At 40.5% G+C, this 19,541-nt stretch overlaps 2 protein-coding genes and 1 long non-coding RNA gene across 19 annotated transcripts in view; 1 reads left to right on the top strand and 2 right to left on the bottom strand.

Annotated features, from left to right (window-relative positions):
- Positions 1-281: 281 nt before the first annotated feature.
- On the bottom strand, positions 282-6,998 carry LOC141409889 (uncharacterized). Its single transcript, XR_012432638.1, has 3 exons — positions 6,368-6,998; positions 2,058-2,136; positions 282-450 (listed from the first exon to the last, which is right to left on the bottom strand). It is a non-coding gene; the product is annotated as an uncharacterized lncRNA (long non-coding RNA).
- A 6,990-nt stretch (positions 6,999-13,988) lies between these two features.
- On the bottom strand, positions 13,989-17,521 carry RPA3 (replication protein A3). 2 transcript variants are annotated; one of them, XM_065542300.2, is made up of 5 exons: positions 17,378-17,521; positions 16,091-16,165; positions 14,907-15,015; positions 14,431-14,466; positions 13,989-14,353 (listed from the first exon to the last, which is right to left on the bottom strand). In XM_065542300.2, exons 1-5 carry the CDS (start codon positions 17,474-17,476, stop codon positions 14,271-14,273), a joined length of 402 nt encoding a protein of 133 aa, XP_065398372.1. In that variant the 5' UTR covers positions 17,477-17,521; the 3' UTR covers positions 13,989-14,270. The 2 variants fall into 2 exon arrangements, with proteins under 2 accessions (XP_065398372.1, XP_005550182.1); XM_005550125.5 differs by lacking the exon at positions 14,431-14,466.
- Positions 17,522-17,809: 288 nt separating this feature from the next.
- Positions 17,810-19,541, top strand: part of UMAD1 (UBAP1-MVB12-associated (UMA) domain containing 1) — a 311,931-nt gene continuing 310,199 nt past the window's right edge. For 13 of the 16 annotated variants that reach the window (XM_074035453.1, XM_074035454.1, XM_015447705.3 and 10 more), the window contains exon 1: positions 17,810-17,879. The gene's annotated coding sequence lies outside the window, so the exon portion shown is untranslated. Of the gene's footprint in view, positions 17,880-18,561; positions 18,740-19,541 lie in introns of all 16 variants that reach the window. The other 3 variants (XM_065542299.1, XM_065542298.1, XM_065542296.1) reach the window with 1 other exon arrangement.

Genomic DNA, 19,541 nt, shown 5'->3' with positions numbered 1-19,541 from the left:
ACCCAGGCTGGACTGCAGTGGTGCGATCTCAGCTCACGTCAACCTCCACCTCCTGGGTTCAAGCGATTCTCCTGCCTCAGCCTCCTGAGTAGCTGGGATTACAGGTGTGTGCCACCACGCCCAGCTAATTTTTGTATTTTTTGGTAGAGACGAGGTTTCACCATGTTAGCCAGGCTGGTCTCAAACTCCTGACCTCAGGTGATCCACCCACTGTGGTCTCCCAAAGTGCTGGGATTACAGGCTTCAGCCACCGTGTGCAGCCATAAATATATATGTCTTACCTTGAGTTGTTTTCATGACTTACTCACACAGTGGAGACTGAAAGAAATTGCTCAGTAGGTCAATTCCTTTAGGTCACTGAGTCCCGACAGAAATAGTCCACAAATTCCCCTGGTTTAGAGGCAATGATTTCTAATTCCTAGCTCCCCACTAGGTCCACAGTATGCTCATCTGGAAAACATTTAGTCATTTCTGAGGAGATTCTAAAATGAGGCAACCCTTGGTCAACTATCTGCCTTTCATAAAAGGTCAATCAAATACATGACCAACAAAGACATACATTTCTGAGCCATATGGAAAAAATAATTGACTTAATGGGACCCTGATCACTTAAAAGAATAGATGCGTCTCTTAAAAAGAAAAGTGTATTCTCTCATCGGTTCCAATATTTTCATAATATTTAAAGCTCTCAAATGCTAAATAAAAATATTAAAACATTTGAGTGAAATGTGGCACTGTTTCTGATTTTCTATAAGGTTATGATAAATTTACTTGACACAATTTAACTTTAAATGATCATGTTGTGTTAAGCAGAATTAAATTAATGAAAATAAATGTTACCATCTAAATAATACATATTTCCTAATTGAGTAGCTAAGGTAAAAATAATGCTAAATTATCTAGTTTTTAATTAGTAATTATTCAACAGAAGATTTCTCCCTGCTAATTATCTTTCAAGATTCAGGTGAAAAGATACTAAGATCTTTTAACAAAACCATTCATTTAAGTCCATTATCAAATAAACTATAGTACCTTAACATTTTATGGTATGAGATTCTCACAGCCAAAATTATTGGCTTGTTTTCCTGGGTAATATTTCAAACCCCTGTGAAAAATGAATAGTTGCTTAGAAAAGAGGGCTAATTAAGTCATAGTGTCATTTATGGCATTGCCCAAAACTGTCACTCTGCTCATATATTTTCCTTTCTTTCAACTTACAGCCCTCACTATTTTTTGATAACTGGAAGTTTTCTGAATTTTGCATCTTGAATACCTCACTGTTGTTCTTTATCTGCCCACCAAAGAAACAATCATGTTGAAACTGCATTTTTTAATATGCAAAAGCCACCACATTTGTCTAAAACTTACATTCTGTAACATGTAAAGAAACAATAGTATGCAAACTACAGTTTTATCCTTGCAATCAATATGAATGTATTACACTATAAATTGTTTATGGCCTACACTTCTGGCCTTAATTAGCCATCTCAAAATGTCATGCTGTAGGTCAAATGGGGTCATAAAAAACATAAGTGGCTTACCTCAAACCAACATCACTATTAGAAAGTAACTTAAAACACATGCTTTATTGGTATTCTAGATTTAACATCATCTTCTTAGGAAAGATAACCTGGGGTTCCAGAATTATTAATTTTTTTAGCAACCTGTCAGAATCAAATTCTTTGCAAATTAAATAAGAAACCAAATTGGAGTTTCACTAAATAGAACCTACAGAATTTGCTTGTTGTTAATGCTGGTGGATTTCTTTGAAACCTTAGACTAGTTAAATACTAAATAGCTAGTAAGAGTGGAGACATTGCTAGAGATTATACTAGACAGCTGTTGACTGAGATTTCATAGGGCAGTTTTAGACCTTGTTTATTTGTATCTCCAGTAGTTAGCCCAGGAGTTTTACTCCAAGTGCTTGTTAAATAATATAATGCATATTAAATTAATACCTTAAAAAGACAACCTCACTCTAGAAAAACAAAAGACAACCTCAAAATTCTATAAATTTAGTAATAATACTAGTTGATCACTCAGAGCACGTAACTCACCTTATGAAGAGGGGCTTTCAGAGTTGTGTTCAATTTTGTCACTTTCAGATGAAAATAAAAGTGAACACTGGAAGAACATCTGTAAAATTACAACCAAAGACAACCATATTGTAGTTCATCATTCATTCCCTACATTAGATTGTGCTTGATATTTCTTCAAAAATTCAATGTTAGTAAAACGTTTGATTGTCCTAGTGAATTTAAGGATATTAAAACTCTATAACCTATTGTTCCTTTCCTTTCTTAGCTTCCCAGGAAGATTTGGGGCTAAAGTCAATGCCTGATTATATTTTCTATGTTAGGTTGGGTGTTTTTGCAGTTACCGTTTCCTTTTTCCAGTGTTTCCCTTTTTATAGTTTAATCCTTTTTAGAAATGTGTGCTGTATATTATGAATTAGTGGCAGTTTTTTATTCTTAATCCTCATTTTTCAATTGTTTTTGAGCTTTCAGAACACATTGTTCGCTATTTCTTGAATTTTTTTTTTTTTTTTTTTGACAGAGTTTTGCTCACTTGCCCAGGCTGGACTGCAGCGGCACAATCTCGGCTCACTGCAGCCTCCATCTCCCGAGTTCAATCAATTCTCGTGCCTCAGCCTCCCGAGTACCTGGGATTATAGTTGTGCACCACCACACCCAGCTAATTTTTGTATTTTTAGTAGAGGCAGGGTTTTTCCATGTTGCCCAGGCTGATCTTGAACTCCTGGTCTCAAGTGATCCAACTGCCTCGGCCTTTCAAAGTGCTGGCATTACTGGCGTGGTTGAAACTCTCTCTTCCTTGCCTTTCACTATATTCTTTCGGTCAACAAATATTTATTGAATACTTAATAGTTGTCAGGCACTGTTGTGATTCCTCTCCCAACTCAACGATCCTGTTCCTCATCCCATTCATTCTCACTTCTGCCCCGTAAATGGTGCAGGTCCACCAAGGTTCTGTCATTTATTTTATGATGTTCTCAATTCTGCACTCTGCTTTGATTTAGGAACACAATCCCTTACTTGAAACTTTTGAAGCCACATATGCTTCAAAATTCTGAATTTTTGGATTTTAGCAAAGTCATAGGTTGTAACAACCATATATTTTGTAACACTTTACACAGAGAGGGGCAGCACTCTTTAATCAAATCTATTAATATTTCTGCAATGAAATATATCAATGTTTACACAAAGCGAGATAGGGACTATGACTACTATAGTAGAATATGTAGACTGTATAAGCCTCACTGCATTTTTTTTTTTTTTTTTTTTTTTTTTTGAGACAGGATCTCACTCTGTCACCCAGGCTGGTATACAGTGGCACAATCTCGGCTCACTGCAACCTTCATCTCCCGGGTTCAAGTAATTCTCCTGCCTCAGCTTCCTGAGTAGCTGGGACTACAGGCATCCACCACCATGCCAGGCTAATTTTTGTATTTTGGGTAGAGATGTGGTTTCATTACACTGGCCAGGCTGGTCTCGAACTCCTGACCTTAGGTAATCCACCTGCCTCGGCCTCACTACAATTTTTTTTAAATTTTTGAGACGGAGTCTCGCTCTGTCGCCGAGGCTGGAGTGCAGTGACCGAATCTCAGCTCACTGCAAGCTCCGCTTCCCAGGTTTACGCCGTTCTCCTGCCTCAGCCTCCCAAGTAGCTGGGACTACACGCGCCCGCCACCTCGCCCGGCTAGTTTTTTTGCACTTTTTTTTTTTTTTTTTTTTGAGACGGAGTCTCGCTCTGTCGTCCAGGCTGGAGTGCAGTGGCCGGATCTCAGCTCACTGCAAGCTCCGCCTCCCGGGTTTACGCCATTCTCCTGCCTCAGCCTCCGGAGTAGCTGGGACTACAGGCGCCCGCCACCTCGCCCGGCTAGTTTTTTGTATTTTTTAGTAGAGACGGGGTTTCACCGTGTTAGCCAGGATGGTTTCGATCTCCTGACCTCGTGATCCACCCGTCTCAGCCTCCCAAAGTGCTGGGATTACAGGCTTGAGCCACCGCGCCAGGCCCTCACTACAATTTTTACCAGGTGTTGCAGCTAAATGAGTTTTGTCTTAGAAAATGCTTTTCAAACCATTTTTGATTTTGAGATTGCAGATAAGGGATGATTTACCTCTTACCTTTTCTACTTTTCTAACTTTTTCTACTTTAAATATTTTAAGCAAATTTTGTCTTGAATCTGTCTGGTCCTACATTTCCAAATATTTTCTGGACATCTTTACTAAAGGACCTATCAAATACTTTAATTTGTACCAAAGCAAATGTATTGCCTTCTAACCCACTGATCTCTTTCTTGGTTGTTACTCTCTTTAACGCTTAGCATCATCACTGACAATGGGTGCAGGCCTTCATTACCTCTCCTTTCAGTTTTGTGACTTCCTAAACTAGGCTGGATAGGCTAATTTATTCATGCACTATGTTAGACATCGGCAAATACCAGTAAGGCAGGCTTAACTTCAGGTTCCCCACTTATAAGGACCTCTTCTTAGTGGAGAAGGCTAATTAAAGGATTAAATAAATTAGAGAACATTCGTACAATGGGCTATTTTGGAACCATTAAAGACAATGAGATGACTATGTCAATTGCCAAGACATATTAAGAAAAAATGCATGTTGCAGAATAGTATATTGAGGTCCTATGAACAGATAGTTCATCTATATAGAGAAAGTCCTGGAAAGCTATATACAAAAACATGCATATTAAATTAATACTTTTTGGCCGGGTGCGGTGGCTCAAGCCTGTAATCCCAGCACTTTGGGAGGCCGAGACGGGCGGATCACGAGGTCAGGAGATCGAGACCATCCTGGCTAACACGGTGAAACCCCGTCTCTCCTAAAAAATACCAAAAAAAACTAGCTGGGCGAGGTGGCAGGCGCCTACATGTAGTCCCAGCTACTCGGGAGGCTGAGGCAGGAGAATGGCGTAAACCCGGGAGGCGGAGCTTGCAGTGAGCTGAGATCTGGCCACTGCACTCCAGCCTGGGTGACAGAGCAAGACTCAGTCTCAAAAAAAATAAATGAATAAATAAATTAATTAATACTTTTAAAAGACAACTTCACTCTAGAAAAAACAAAAGACAACCTCAAAATTCTATAAATTTAGTAATAATACTAGTTGATCACTCAGAGTATTTAACTCACCTTATGAAGAGATGCTTTCAGAGTTGTGTTTAATTTTGTCACTTCTAGATGAAAATAAAAGTGACCATTTGAAGAACATCTATAAAATTACAACTAAAGACAACCATATTGTGGTTCATCACTGATAGCAGTGTCTCTGGAAAGACAATGTGGATTTTATTTTCTGATTTTTCTTCTTTTAGTGTTGAAATTTTTCAGAGAATATGTATTTTAATCCGAAAAGGGATTATCAAATTAAATGTGATGAGATAGATGAATGAATAAATATAATGAAGAAAGGAATATAACGCGAAGAGGCAGGGCACGGTGGCTCACGCCTGTAATCCCAGCACTTTGGTAAGGCAAGGCGGGCAGATTGCTTGAGTTCAGGAGTTCAAGACCAGCCTGGGCAAAAATCACAAAAACCTGTCTCTACCAAAAATACAAAATATTAGCCCGGCATGGTGGAGCACACCTGTCGTCCCAGATACTTGCAGGGGCTGAAGTGAGAGGATCGCCTGACCCCAGGAGGTCAAGGCTGCAGTGAGCTGAGATCGTGTCACTGCGCTCCAGCCTGGTTAACAGAGTGAGGCTCCTGTCTTAAAAGAAAATAAGGTGGGAACACAGTACAAAGTAACTAACTCAGGCTAAGTTATGAAAATCTTAGAAAATGCTTTCCTTTGAGTGCAGCAACAGACATTCCAATTAGAGCAAACAGCAGACCCAGTGGTACCCATTTCTTAAAGGGTACAGTGTGGGAACAGCAGATTGGGTGCTGGAGAGTAGCTTCAAGGGGAAACAAGATTTGACATTGAGGTTAGATATGGAAGATAGTGAAAAGGACTGGAGATAGTCAAGTGTTTCTGGGCAACTGGGTGGCTTATGGTAGCTTTAAAAGAAACAGGGCTAATCAAAACCACAGTGAGAATGCTACTTCATAGCCATTAGGGCAGTTATAATAAGAATAAGTCAGTGAAGGGCTTCAACTTGTTGGTAATATGGACCTGCTCTAGTCGGCGGGGAGCCTCTGGAAGTTGCTGATTTTTAAATAAAATACTTTTTTTTTCTTTTGGAGTGTTTTTAGATGTGCAGAAAAGTTACAAAGATAGTACAGAGAGTTCTCATATAAGCCCTCAACCATTTTGTCTCCCTTAATATTATCTTACATTATCATGGTACATTTGTCAAAACTAAGAAACCAACACTGGTAAATTATTATTACCTGAAAGCCAGTCCTCATTCAGATTTCACTGGTTTTTCCATTAATGTGCTTTTTCTTTTCCAGGAGTCAATATAGGATCCCACAAAACATTTAGTTGTCATGGTCTCCATAATCTCCTCACTCTGAGTTCCTCTTCTCAGTCTTCCCTTGTTTTTCGTGAACTTCACAGTTTTGAGGGGTGCTGATCAGAAAGTTTGTCGAATATTCCTCAATTTGGGTTTGTCGGACATTTTCTCATGATTAGCCTGGAGGTAAAGGTTTTAGGAAAAATACCACACAGGTATTTTTATCACATTATTTTAGAGGACACATCATTGCTGATGTTAATCTCGATCACTTCATTTAAAATGTTTGCTAGGTTTTTCCACTGTAAGCTTCCCAGAAAGTTTTTCCTTTCCATACTTCTCAGGCTTTTAAGCTGTACATTATATTACAAGTGGTGTTTAATGCGATTTTTTTGGCTGGGCGATGGGAAGAGGGTGGAAAAAAGAAGGTCAGTTATATAGCTAAGGTTGTCATAATAATTCAAGTGATAGAGGACAAGCACTTGGACGTCTAGTGGCAATAGTAGATGGTAAAATGGATTGGAGATATTCAAGTGTTTCTGGAAAACTCGGTGGCTTATGGTAGCTTTAAGAGAAACAGGGTAAGACAAAACCACAGTGAGATACCACTTTATACCCATTAGGAAAGTTATAATAAAAAGTCAGATAATAACAAGTGATGGTGAGGATGCAGAAAAATTAGAATCCATACACACTGCTGATAGGAATGTAAAATGGTGTGGCAACTTTGGAAAACAGGCAGTTACTCAAAAAATTGAACATATTTACTATTTGATGCAGCAATTCCACTTCTAGGTACATACTTGAGAAATAGAAACACAAGTACACATAAAAATGTATACACAAATCTTCATAATAGCATTACTCATTATAACTAAATGTCAAAAACTACCCAAATGTCCACCAATTGATGAATGAACAAAATGTGGTATATCTTATTTAGCCATAAAAAGGGTGGAAACACTAACATGCTATGTTACAACACAGATGAACTTTGAAAATGCTATGCTAAGTGAAAGAAACCAATCACAAAAGATCACATATTATGATTCCATTTGTATGACATGTCCAGAATGGAGACAAATCTAGAGACAAAAAGTAGATTTATAGTTGCTTAGCACTGGGGGAGTGGGTGGATGGTGGAGGGATTAGGCTATGATAGGGCAAATGGTATGAGTTTCCTTTTGGGGTGATGAAAATGTTTTTAAATTCATTATAGTGATGGTTGTACAACCCTGAAAACACTAAATGTCATAGAATTGTACACTTGAATTTCGTAAATTGTATGATATGTAAATTATATCTCAATGAAATTACTATAAAAAAAAATCTGTAACACATGGCAGGGGAACCATACTTGTTCAAACTACACTCATTCAAATCGAAGTGCTGGTGGGACATCCAGGTGTAAATGTTGAGCAGCTCAAAACTTAGGTTGGGCCTAGAGATATGGCACCACAAATCATTAGCATAAAGGAGTCACTTAACAGAAAGCAAGATAATTCATTTAGTTCAATTTACTAAACATAGTAGCTGAAGGGAAGGTTTCAAACAGGGCAACTTCAACATTTAATAGCACTGAGTTTTCAGGGGTTAACACAGAATGAGGACTGACTCTGATATGGTTTGGCTCTGTCTCCCCACTCAAATCTCATCTCAAACTGTAATCTCCACGTGTTGAGGAGAGAGGTGATTGAATCATGGGGGTGGTTTCCCCCATGCTGTTCTTGTGCTAATGAGTGAGTTCTCAAGAGATCTGATGACTTTATAAGGCAGTTTTCCCTGCTCTTGCTTGCTCTCTCTCCTGCTGCCCTGTGAAGGTGTGTGCTTCCTCTTCTGCCATGACTGTTTGTTTCCTGAGACCTATCCAGCCATGTGGTACTGTGAGTCAATTAAACCTCCCTTGCTTATAAATTATCCATTCTTGGGTAGTATGATATCTTTATAGCAGTGTGAAAATGGACTCATACAGTTAATTGGTACCAGAAGTGTGGGGTACTACTATAAAGATATAGAAAATACAGAAGTGACTTTGGAACTGGGTAATGGGCAGAGGGTGAAATAGTTTGGAGGGCTCAGAAGAAGACAGAAAGATGTGGAAATGTTTAGAACTTCCTAGAGACTTGTTGAATGGTTTTAACCAAAATGCTGATAGTGATATGGACAATGAAGTCCAGGCTGAGGTGGTCTCAGATGGAGATGAGGAACTTATTGGGAACTGGAGCAAAGGTCAGTCTTACTATGCTTTAGCAAAGAGACTGGCAGCATCTTGCCGCTGCCTTAGAAATCTGTGGAACTTTGAACTTGAGAGAGATAATCTGAAATTGGAACTTATGTTTAAAAGGGAAGCAGAGCATAAGGTTTAGAAAACCTGCAACGTGACTAAGAGATAGAAAAGAAAACCCATTTTCTGGGAAGAAATTCTAGCCAGCTGCAGAAATTTGCATAAAGTAATGAGGAGCCAAATGTTAATTGCCAAAACAATGGGGAAAATGTCTCCAGGGCATATCGGAGATCTTGGTGGCAGCTCCTCCCATCACAGGCCTGGAGGCCTAAGAGGAAAAAAATGGCTTCCTGTGCAGGGCCAGGTGCCCGCTGCTGTGTGCGGCCTCGGAACTTGGTGCCCTGCATCCCAGATTTTCCAGCTCCAGACGTGGCTAAAAAGGGCCAAGGTATAGCTTGGGCTGTTGCTTCCAAGGGTGCAAGCCCCAAGCCTTGGCAGCTTCCACGTGGTGTTGGGCCTGCAGTGCACAGAATTCAAGAGTTGAGGTTTGGGAACTTCCACCTAGATTTCACAGGATGTATAGAAATATCTGGATGTCCATGCAGAAGTCTGTTGCAGGGGCAGAGCCCTCATGGAGAACCTCTGCTAGGGTGTTGCATTAGGGAAATGTGGGATTGGAGCCCCTACAAAGAGTACCCACTGGGGCACTGCCTAATGGAGCTGTGAGATGAGGGCTACTATCCTCCAGAACCCAGAATGGTAGCTCCACTGAGAGCTTGCACCCTGTGCCTGGAAAAGCCAAGGACACTCAGTGCCAGCCCATGAAGGAGCTGCAGAAGGCCATGAGAGCCCACCCCTTGCATCAGCATGCCCGTGATATGAGACATTAAGTCAAAGGAGATTATTTTGGAGGTTTAATATTTAATGACTGCCCCACTGGATTTTCGACTTGCATGGGACCTGTAGCCCCTTTGTTTTGGTCAATTTCTCCCATTTGGAACGGGAGCATTTATCCGATGCCTGTACCACCATTGTATTTACAAAGTAACTAACTTGCTTTTGATTGTACAGGCTCATAGGTGGAAGGGACTTGCACTTGCCTTATCTCAGATAAGACTTTGGACTGTGGACTTTTGAGTTAATGCTGAAATGAGTTAAGGCGTTGGGGGCTGTTGGGAGGGAAGGCATGATTGGTTTTGAAATGTGAAAAGACATGAGATTTGAGAGGGGCCAGGGGCAGAATGATATGGCTTGCTGTGTATCCCCAACCAAATCTCATCTTGAATTGTAGTACCCGTTATCTCCATTTGTCAAGGGAGAGACCAGGTGGAGGTAACTAACTGCATCATAGAGTGGTTCTCCCATTCTGTTCTCATGACAGTGAGTGAGTTCACATTGAGATCTGCTGGCTTTTTTTTTTTTTTTTTTTTGAGATGGATTCTTGCTCTGTCAGTAAGCGGGATCTCAGCTTACTGTAATCTCTGCCACCTGAGTTCAAGCAATTCTCTTGCCTCAGCCTCCGGAGTAGCTGGGACTACAGACATATACCACCATGCCAAGCTTTTTGTATTTTTTTTGTAGAGATGTGTCTTTGCCATGTTGGGCAGGCTGTTCTCGAACATCTGACCATAAATGATCCACCCACCTCGGCCTCCCAAAGTGCTGGGATTACAGGTGTGAGCCACTGTGCTCAGCTGATCTGATGGTTTTATAAGGCAGTTTTCCCTGCTCTTGCTCTCTCTGTCTCTCTCTCTCTCTGCCTTGTGAAGGTGCCTGCTTCCCCTTCCACCATGATTGTAAGTTTCCTGAGGCCTCCCCAGTCATGTGGAATTGTGAGTCAATTAAGCTTCCTTTGTTTATAAATTACCCATTCTCGGGGAGTATCTTTATAGCAGTGTGAAAATGGACTAATGCAGACTTCTTTGGCATTCAAGACAACATTGTTATTGAGACTGGCTGATATCTCTCCTCATTTTCAACTAGTCTCTGAATGGGAATACGTTCGAGAAATGAACCATTAGACAATTTCATTACTGTGTGAACCTCACAGAGCATACTTACGCAAACTTAGATGATACATCCTATTGCTCCTAGGCTACAAACCTATACAGCATGTTGTTGTACTGAAGACTTTGTGCAGTTTTAGTAGAATGGTCAGTATTTGTATATTTAACTGTAGAAAAGATACAGTAAAAATATGGTATAGCCCAGGCACAGTGGCTCATGCCTGTAATCCTAGCATTTTGGGAGGCCGAGGTGGGCAGATCACTTGAGGTCAGGGGTTTGATACCAGCTTGGCCAACATGATGAAACCCCATCTCTACTAAAAATACAAAAATTAGCCAGGCTCAATGGTGGACAACTGTAATCCCAGCTACTCAGGAGGCTGAGGCAAGAGAATCTCTTGAACCTGGGAGGCAGAGTTTGCAATCAGCCAAGATCATGCCACTGTACTCCAGTCTGGGTGACAGAGCAAGGCTTCATCTCAAAAAACAAATTACAGTACAGAAGATTAAAAAATGAGTTCCAGACCAGACCGGGTAACATAGTGAGATCCCATCTCTACCAAAAAACACAAAAATTCACTGGATGTAATGGTGTGTACCTGTAGTCCTAGCTTCTTAGGAGGCTGAGGTGGGAGGCGCACTCCTGCCTGAGTAACAGAGCAAGGCCCTGTATTTAAAAGAAAAAAAAAGATACACCTGTATAGGGCACTGACCATAAACTGTGCTTGCACACTGAAAGCTGCTTCCAGGTGTGAGTGAGTGGTGAGTAATGTGAGGACCTAGGACATTACTGAACCCTACTGTAGACTTTACATACTTAGGTCACATTAAATTTATAAAAATATATTTTTCTTTCTTCAATAATAAATTAACCCTCGCTTATTGTAGCTTTTTTACTTTATGCACTTTAAAATTTTTTTTAACTTTTATTTTTTGGATGGGTCTTGCTGTGTCGTGCAGGCTGAAGTACACAGCAGCATGACTGTTGCTCACTGCAGCTTCGAACTCCTGGGTTCGAGCTATCCTGCCACTGTAGCCTCCCAAGTAGCTGGGGCTACAGGCATGCACCACTACACATAGAACATAGAAAAGGTATGGTAGGCCAGGTGCAGTGGCTCATGCCTGTAATCCCGGCACTTTGGGAGGCCAAGGCAGGCAGATCACGAGGTCAAGAGATCAAGACCATCCTGGCCAACCAACATGGTGAAACCCTGTGTCTACTAAAAATATAAAAATTAGCTGGGCATAGTGACACATGCCTGTAGTCCCAGCTACGCAGGAGACTGAGGCAGAAGAATCACTTGAACCCGGGAGGCAGAGGTTGCAGTGAGCTGAGATCGTGCCACTGCACTCCAGCCCAGGCAACAGAGCAAGACTCCATCTCAAAAAAATAAGTAAATAAATAAAAAAGGTAAATTTTCTAAAAACATTTTCACTCTTTTTGAATAACACTTAGCTTAAAACACACTGTACAGCTGAACAAAAATTTTTCTTTGTATTCTTATGAACTTTTTTCTATTTTCAAAATTAAATTTTCTTTTTACATTTTAACTATTTTGTTAAAAACTAAAACACAAGCACACATACTAGCCTAGGCCTACACTGGGTCAGGATCATCAATATCACTGTCTTCTACCTCCGTATCTTGTCCCAGTGGAAGTTCTTCAAGGGCCATAACGTGCAAGGAACTGTCATCTCCTATAATAAGGCCTTCTTTGGGAAGACCTCCTGAAGGACTCTCCTGAGGCTGTTTACAGTTACCTTTTTTCCTGTAAGTAGGGGTATAGTTTAAAATAACGATAAATAGTAAACACATAGACAGTAACATGGTATTTTATCAAGTACTATGTACCATACATAATTCTATGTGTAATACTTTTATATGCAGCTTACTGTGCTGCTTGTTTACACCAGCATCACCACAAACATGTGAGTAATGCATTGTGCTAAGATGTTATCATGCCTTTGTCTTTAGGCGACAGGAATTTTTCAGTTCCATTATGATCTTATGGGACCACCATCATATATACAGTCTGTCATTGACCAAAGTCATTATACAGCGTATAACTGTACAACTGTCTTCATTTCACGTAATAGAATGTTTTACCGTAAGTGGTTATGGCAATGTCCTCAAGTAATGAGCAGAGTATTTTTGGATGACAGAAGTTGAAATTTAAGATTATACTAATTAAAACTAAAATTTTTGGTATATAGTAATCTATATGGATTTAGAATTATTTTATTTCCTTATTCAAGACAATGGGTCAAGCCATAAAACCTAACTGGCCACACAGGTCATCAGTTATTCTTTACTACCTTATTCCAAACCTGCCACATCTTCCCTGCTCACCTCCAACATGGTACTAGAGAGAAATCCCATACTAAAGATAATGACAGTTGAAAAGAAGAAAAAAAGAATAAAAAAGTCAAATGATTCCACCAACTCTTTCAATGACCATATATTCCTTGTTTAGAATTTAGTAAATGCTGTTTTAAAACCCAGGAAGGCTGGGCACGTAATCCCAACACTTTGGGAGGCTAAGGCTGTAGGATTGCTTGAGGCTAGGTGTTTGAGTCCAGCCTGGGAAACACAGTGAGACCTCATCTCTAGACAGAAATTTAGGAAAACCTAGCTGTGTGTGGTAGTGCCCACCTGTAGTATGAGCTACTCGGGAGGCTGAGCCCAGAAGTTCAAGGCTGCAGTTAGCCATGATTGCACCACTGTGTTGCAGCCTCGGCAACAGAGTGAGATCCTGTTTCTACAAAAACAAAACCAAACCAAGCCTGTAATCACAAATTACAGAAGATGTAAGATTCTGTTTGCCTTTTCTTGAGATGGAGTTTCGCTCTTGTTGCCCAGGTTGGAGTGCAATGGCGCGATCTCGGCTCACTGCAACCTCCACCTCCTGGGTTCAAGCGATTCTCCTGTCTCAGTCTCCTGAGTAGCTGAGATTACAGGTGCCTGCGGCCACGCCTGGCTAATTTTTGCATTTTTAATAGAGATGGGGTTTCATTATATTGGTGAGGCTGGTCTAGAAATCCTGACCTTAGGTGATCCACCCGCCTCGGCTTTGCAAAGTACTGGGATTACAGGAGTAAGCTACTGCGCCCAGTCTGTTTGCCTTTTTAATGTCATCTAATTCATTTTATAAGTAGAATATCAAGGAAATAATTATCATGGTATAGTTTGGGAAAAGGTGAGTAAATCCCTAACACTGCTGGCCCAAGGTTTTATTTGGTAGGTCTAAATCTTGACCTTACAGCTATGAAATTTCAAGTTTGTGCTTGAATACATGACTAAAACAATGAAAATGAAAAGACCAATAGTATGTACCATTTTAGTTTTTATTAATAAAATAGAAACCTAAACTCAGACAACTGCTTTATTCTTGCATCTAATCTGACCATATATTGGAGTAGCAATTCTTTATAAAAGGACTTAGGTGAGAACTGTCAATATATCAGTTCCATCAAAAACTCTAGGTTGGAATATCTTAAAAAGAGTAAATTAAATGAGAAAGCACAGAAATCTCTCCCTCAAACAAGAAGGGCTTCCTTTAATAGTCTTTAATATAGCTCATTTGCAATTGTATGAAAATCCATCACGATCAATCATGTTGCACAATCCCTAAAGGATAAAACTGAGGGAACTCATGGATAATTTTCACAGCTTCATTGTAAAGTCCAAGATCTGAAAGAAACATTTAAGCAAATATTTAATCTACAGTGGAAAGTTGTAACATCAATTATTATCTAAGATATTTTTACCTATTTCCTTTTTCTCATCCTTTTGGAAGTGAATTTCTAGAAATGGAGATACGGATTATGGATTCTTGTATTTAACTGTGACGCCAAAAAAAAAAAAAAAAAGACATGGGAGTACCAACCATTTTGACGTTCATTATACAGGCAGTTTCTGCCTGGCAGTGTTTGGGTGTTATGCATTATTCAGTTCCTTCCATTTATATATTACAACAAAAAAACTAATACTATTTTTGTTATATTAAAAAAATTACCTTTCGACAAATATTAATTAATCTTTACTGGGTTTCTTACATATATAAGCACTACTTAGAAGCAGGTCAAAACAAAATGTACCCCCATTTTCCTTTAGGATCACAAAATTCTATAGAAATTGAAAATATAGCAGTACTAATTCTTTAGCCCAATATATATCAAATTAAAAATAAAAAGTTTTCCTGCTAATTACATAAAACCAGTCAATACTAGAATGCTTTATTTACCAAAAGGATGGTTATCTTCTTTAAACTGGACATAAGATGTACACAAGATGGTGGCCTTGGTGGTTACTTTTCCAACCACTTCCATAATTCCAGAGATTTCTTCATCAAGCTAAGGCACAGAACAAGACGTCAATTTGGTGTTACCACATTTTCAGTTGACAATTAATTTGGAAAACTGTTATACAGGTTACTAATCTTTCACTTCAAGTAACAAAGTAATTTTAAAAATTACCAATGCAAAAGTTAAAATGTAACTTGTTAACAAATGTTTGAGTACTTAACTGTCAGCATGTTAACATTCCTGTTACATTTACTAGCAGCTTCAAGTACAAAGCTACAATTCAAGTTAAAGCCGAAATCGCTATTGAAAATGTCCAGCATTTCTATAAGCAGTAATTTCCTATGAGAGGAATCTTCTATAATCTGTATTTCACAATGTGTTCTGTACACATTAACCAAACAGCATATGGATTTGTCTTCACAAAATGCCAAAACAAGTTTTAAGTATTTTAAACATAAAATGCAAAAATAAATAAGTAAAAACTGAAATATATGAACAAAAATAGAAAATAAAATAAAATTTAAAACTTTGAGGGACAGGTCGAGGCAGGAGGATTGCCTGAGACCAAGAGTTCAAGACCAGCCTGAGCAACATAGGAAGACTCCATCTCTACAAAAAACAAAACAAAACAAAAATTAGCCAGGCATGGTTGAGCATGCCTGTAGTCTCAGCTACTGGGGAGGCTGAGATGGGAGCAACTTGATCTCGGGAGGCTAAGGCTGCAGTGAGCCACGACGGTGGCACTGCATTCCACCCAGGGCAACAGAGTGAGACCCTGTCTCAAAACAAAAAACAAAAACAAAACAAAAAACCTCTTGAGGAAGAAAAAAACAATTTAAATTTTTCTTATGTGATTTTATGGTCTTTCATAAGGAATGAGAATTGTTATCCAGCATTTATGGGATATTTTCAAAAATCATGAAGCCCAAAAAATCATTGGTTAAAAATGTAAAAGGAAATATAATGAGAGAATAGTACAAGAATTTAATTTTTGAGCCAGGGACGTTTTACCAGCTCATCCTTTTTAAATTCATTCCAAAAAATTAGACACATTGGCAACAAACCAAATCCATATGAAGAATTAACTATAATATATATGAGACTTATTAATATTTAAACATACGGGTTCCATCAACTCGATGGTTCCATTTTTTCCTTCTCCATCTGAAAGAATAAACATTTTTCCAGTGGGATGAATCTAAAAACGAAACATAAGATTAAAATCTCACTGAAACAACAAAAAAGTTTGACAAACGATGAGTACATTGATCCTTAATTGAGCACAAATCAACTGTTTTTTGAACAGTTTATTCGTTCTATTCATTCAGTTTATTCAACTTATTAGTTCAAATTATAATCTTATGTTACCAAATGTCTTCATGGAACACAGTTAATTTTGAATCTCAGATAAACAAGGATTTTTTTTTGGTAGTGTATAAGTAGGTTCTGTATTTGCTAAATATGGCAACCCTATTCTAATAACAAATCAAAGGAAGCCCACCCTATCGAAAAGTGAAAGCTGCTGGCACTCATGATTTAGACAGCACATATCCCATGGAGGGTATGTTTTAAAAATCAGGCATGATGAAGTAAAAGGAGAACTGGTTGCTAGAATATCTGTGTCTACTCCTGGGAAGCAGCTGTAAAGAGCGCTGTCAGATCGCGTTTGAATGCCACCTTTGCCACTTGCTGAGTTTCTGAGCATTTTAGTCAACCACCTACCACTCATACTCAGTTTCCCTACTTGGGAAGTCAAAGCAACACTCATTTAAGGAAAAGGATGTGTGGATGAAATGAGCTACTAAATAAGTCTTTATATAATAGTTTTCTTTTCCTCAGCTTTTCAGGTCACTGATTCCAAGACTTTGGGCCTGTTTCTCGCCTGTAGAATGAGGGAACTTCACTTTAATAGTGGGGTTAGATAACTCACTACTACGGGACCCAAAGCGGACAATCAAGGCATGTTTTACAGAGAAGCGATTACGAGGAAACGAGGTTTGCAAAAAGAAGTAATTTCAGAAGAGAAGGAATCCAGCAGATTAGTTTTGTCGGCGTCCGTGACGTCTGAGTAAACTAAGAAATCTGAAGCTAGATGTGGGAGTCGTGTTTATAATTTCCCCTACGTAAGCACGGCCAGAACGGAGGCGACGGGCACTGGAATTTAGAACGCAGAGCATCTGAAAACACCTTGTTTCCGTGTCATAAAAGAGGCACCAAAATGGGGCTACAACGGCTAAAGAATTTCCAAGAAGTCTCCTTTTGCAAAATAAAGGATTCGGGAGCGCAGTGATCTGAGGCTTTCCGTCCTTTTTCATCCGCCGTTATCCACTTAGAATCCGCCACCCAGGCGGTCATGGGGTCCCTCCCTCCAGCTACGGACAGGGGAGCCCATGACTGCGAACCCGCATACCTTTTCCAGCCTCCCTACGAAGCAGACAGGCTTGTCGATGAACTGAGCTAGCATGCCGACGTTGATGCGCGACCTCGGTAACTCCATCATGTCCACCATGATTATGGTCCAAGACTGCAGCTGGCGGGAAACCCACGAACTACTGAAACTGTGCGCCCCGCGGGTGTCTATGGGGCAGATTTCCCGGCACCAATCAGCGAAGACTAGCGCTCCAGCTTCGCCAATTAAATGCGCGGAAAACTAAATCGCAATCGCGCTGTCACTGAAAGGGGTGGAGAAGGGGCGGGATGCGTCCGGAAGTGGAGATTGGCTGCTTAGTGACGCACGGCGTCCTGGAAGTTGCCTGACACAGGGCGAGAGGCAGTGGAGGCGGGGCTTGGATAGGGGCGGAACTTGAGGCTACCCTTCTGCGATCACTGGATTCTCGGCGGTGACTTGACCCCGGAAGTGGGGTGTGGAGCTCCGGTGCCGGTGCGGCGGCGGACTGCGGCGCGAGCCTCAGGTACCTCTTCTCGCGGGAGGCGCCGCAGCCTTACTATTTCCCCATTCTTCCCGCGGACAGAGTCAAAAGAGCTAGGCGGGATTTCGGTACCAGCTGCTGCCGCGGTGCTGTGGGTGCTGCGTACCAGCTGTTACTGTTGCCTCGCCTTCCCTCTTGCCGGTTCTGCGTGGGAGGCGCGGGAGTTTTGCTGAATAATATGTGGTGTGGCGTCGGGGTTTTGATACCAGCCCCCTTGGAGATGGGGAGAGGGGTCATCAGTGATCTTGATCACTTTCTTCAGGCTTTTGCCACTTGTTGGCTGAGGGTCGATTTACTCCTTTCGCTGCGTCACTCTACTTTCTCCAGTTTCTCCACCTGTAAGAAGAGAGAGTGACTCGATTACTTCTAAGACGTTTTTTAGCCCAACCTGGCCACACTGCGGAGGTGCCGGTTCTCTCACCCCGCTACCTCCTCCGCGTTGGCAGCCAATAGAAGCAATTAAGGATGGGTAACGGAGAAGGACTACTGGCCACTACCAGAGGAGACAAGCTTAAATCGTTGTTAGACCCCGAGTTAGTGTTCCCCGAGCTAGGGTTCCCCCTTCTGAGGCGTATTTTCCCCATCCGCAAAACGAAGGGTTAGGCGGAATGATTTGCAAGGTACCGGTTGACCCTAACTTTTGGCGGTATGTTTGACTCAACAGTTTAAACCCCCTCAGCAGTCTTTCTACTCTGGAGGGCGATCTGGAGGTCTGGAAGATAACCGATTCCTGGGAGATTGGGGGTAGTCTCCAATCTGTCCCTGGCTCATCTTGAGACCCGAAGCCGGCGGCCTTGCCAGGAATATTCTAGAGTGAATACGCATAAAAATACCTTCAAACGGTACTGTGCAAATGGGACAGAAGTTTTAATTGGGTATTATAACTTTGTGGAAACTGAGTGTGAATTTGCCCAAAGCTACAGAATTGTCATCGTTCAAATTCCCTTAAGCAAAAAAGATCCGATTTGAGACTTGACGTGGCAATTTAAGATTGGAATCTCATGTACGATAATTAAATGATAGTCTCCCTTAGTGTTTACTTAGCACTTAATAGGTTTGCCTTAGTTTTACTAACAGGAGTTTAAAGGATTTCATTAAACAGATGTAGAATGTGTGTCAGTGGTGTATAAAAAAGTTGTGGTTGTATTGGTACAAGTCAATAAAGTCCATTTTGTATTAAAGCTTTAAGTCTTTTGTACTTTAGCATTGTTTTGCAAAGCAAGTTGATGTGCATTATATAGGGGAGAGTACACACATGAATGTCTTTCATAGCATTTTTTTTTTGAGGCAAGATCTTGCTCTGTCACCCAGACTGGAGTGCAGTGGCATGCTCATAGCTCACTGTAGCCTTTAACTCCTAGGCTTAAGCGATCCTCTCACCTCAGCCTGCAAGTAGCTGGGACTATAAGCACATACCACCACACCCAGCTAATAAATAAATATATATATATTTATTTTTGTACAGATGAGGCCTCGCCATGTTGACCAGGCTTATCTCAAACTCCTGGGCTCAAGCGATCCCTCCCTCCCCTCTCTCTCTCCCAAAGTACTGGAATTACAGGTGTGAACCTTGGTACGCACCCTGTAATAGCGATTTTTTTTTTTTTTAAAGAGCAGTCCTGAGAGTACCAGATGTTAATGTCA

The sequence above is a fragment of the Macaca fascicularis genome, chromosome 3 (genome assembly GCF_037993035.2).
Source record: "Macaca fascicularis isolate 582-1 chromosome 3, T2T-MFA8v1.1".
In the NCBI taxonomy this organism is placed as follows: domain Eukaryota; kingdom Metazoa; phylum Chordata; class Mammalia; order Primates; family Cercopithecidae; genus Macaca; species Macaca fascicularis.
The sequence above is the reverse complement of the archived record's forward strand: the minus strand, read 5'-3'. Positions and strand labels throughout refer to the sequence as shown.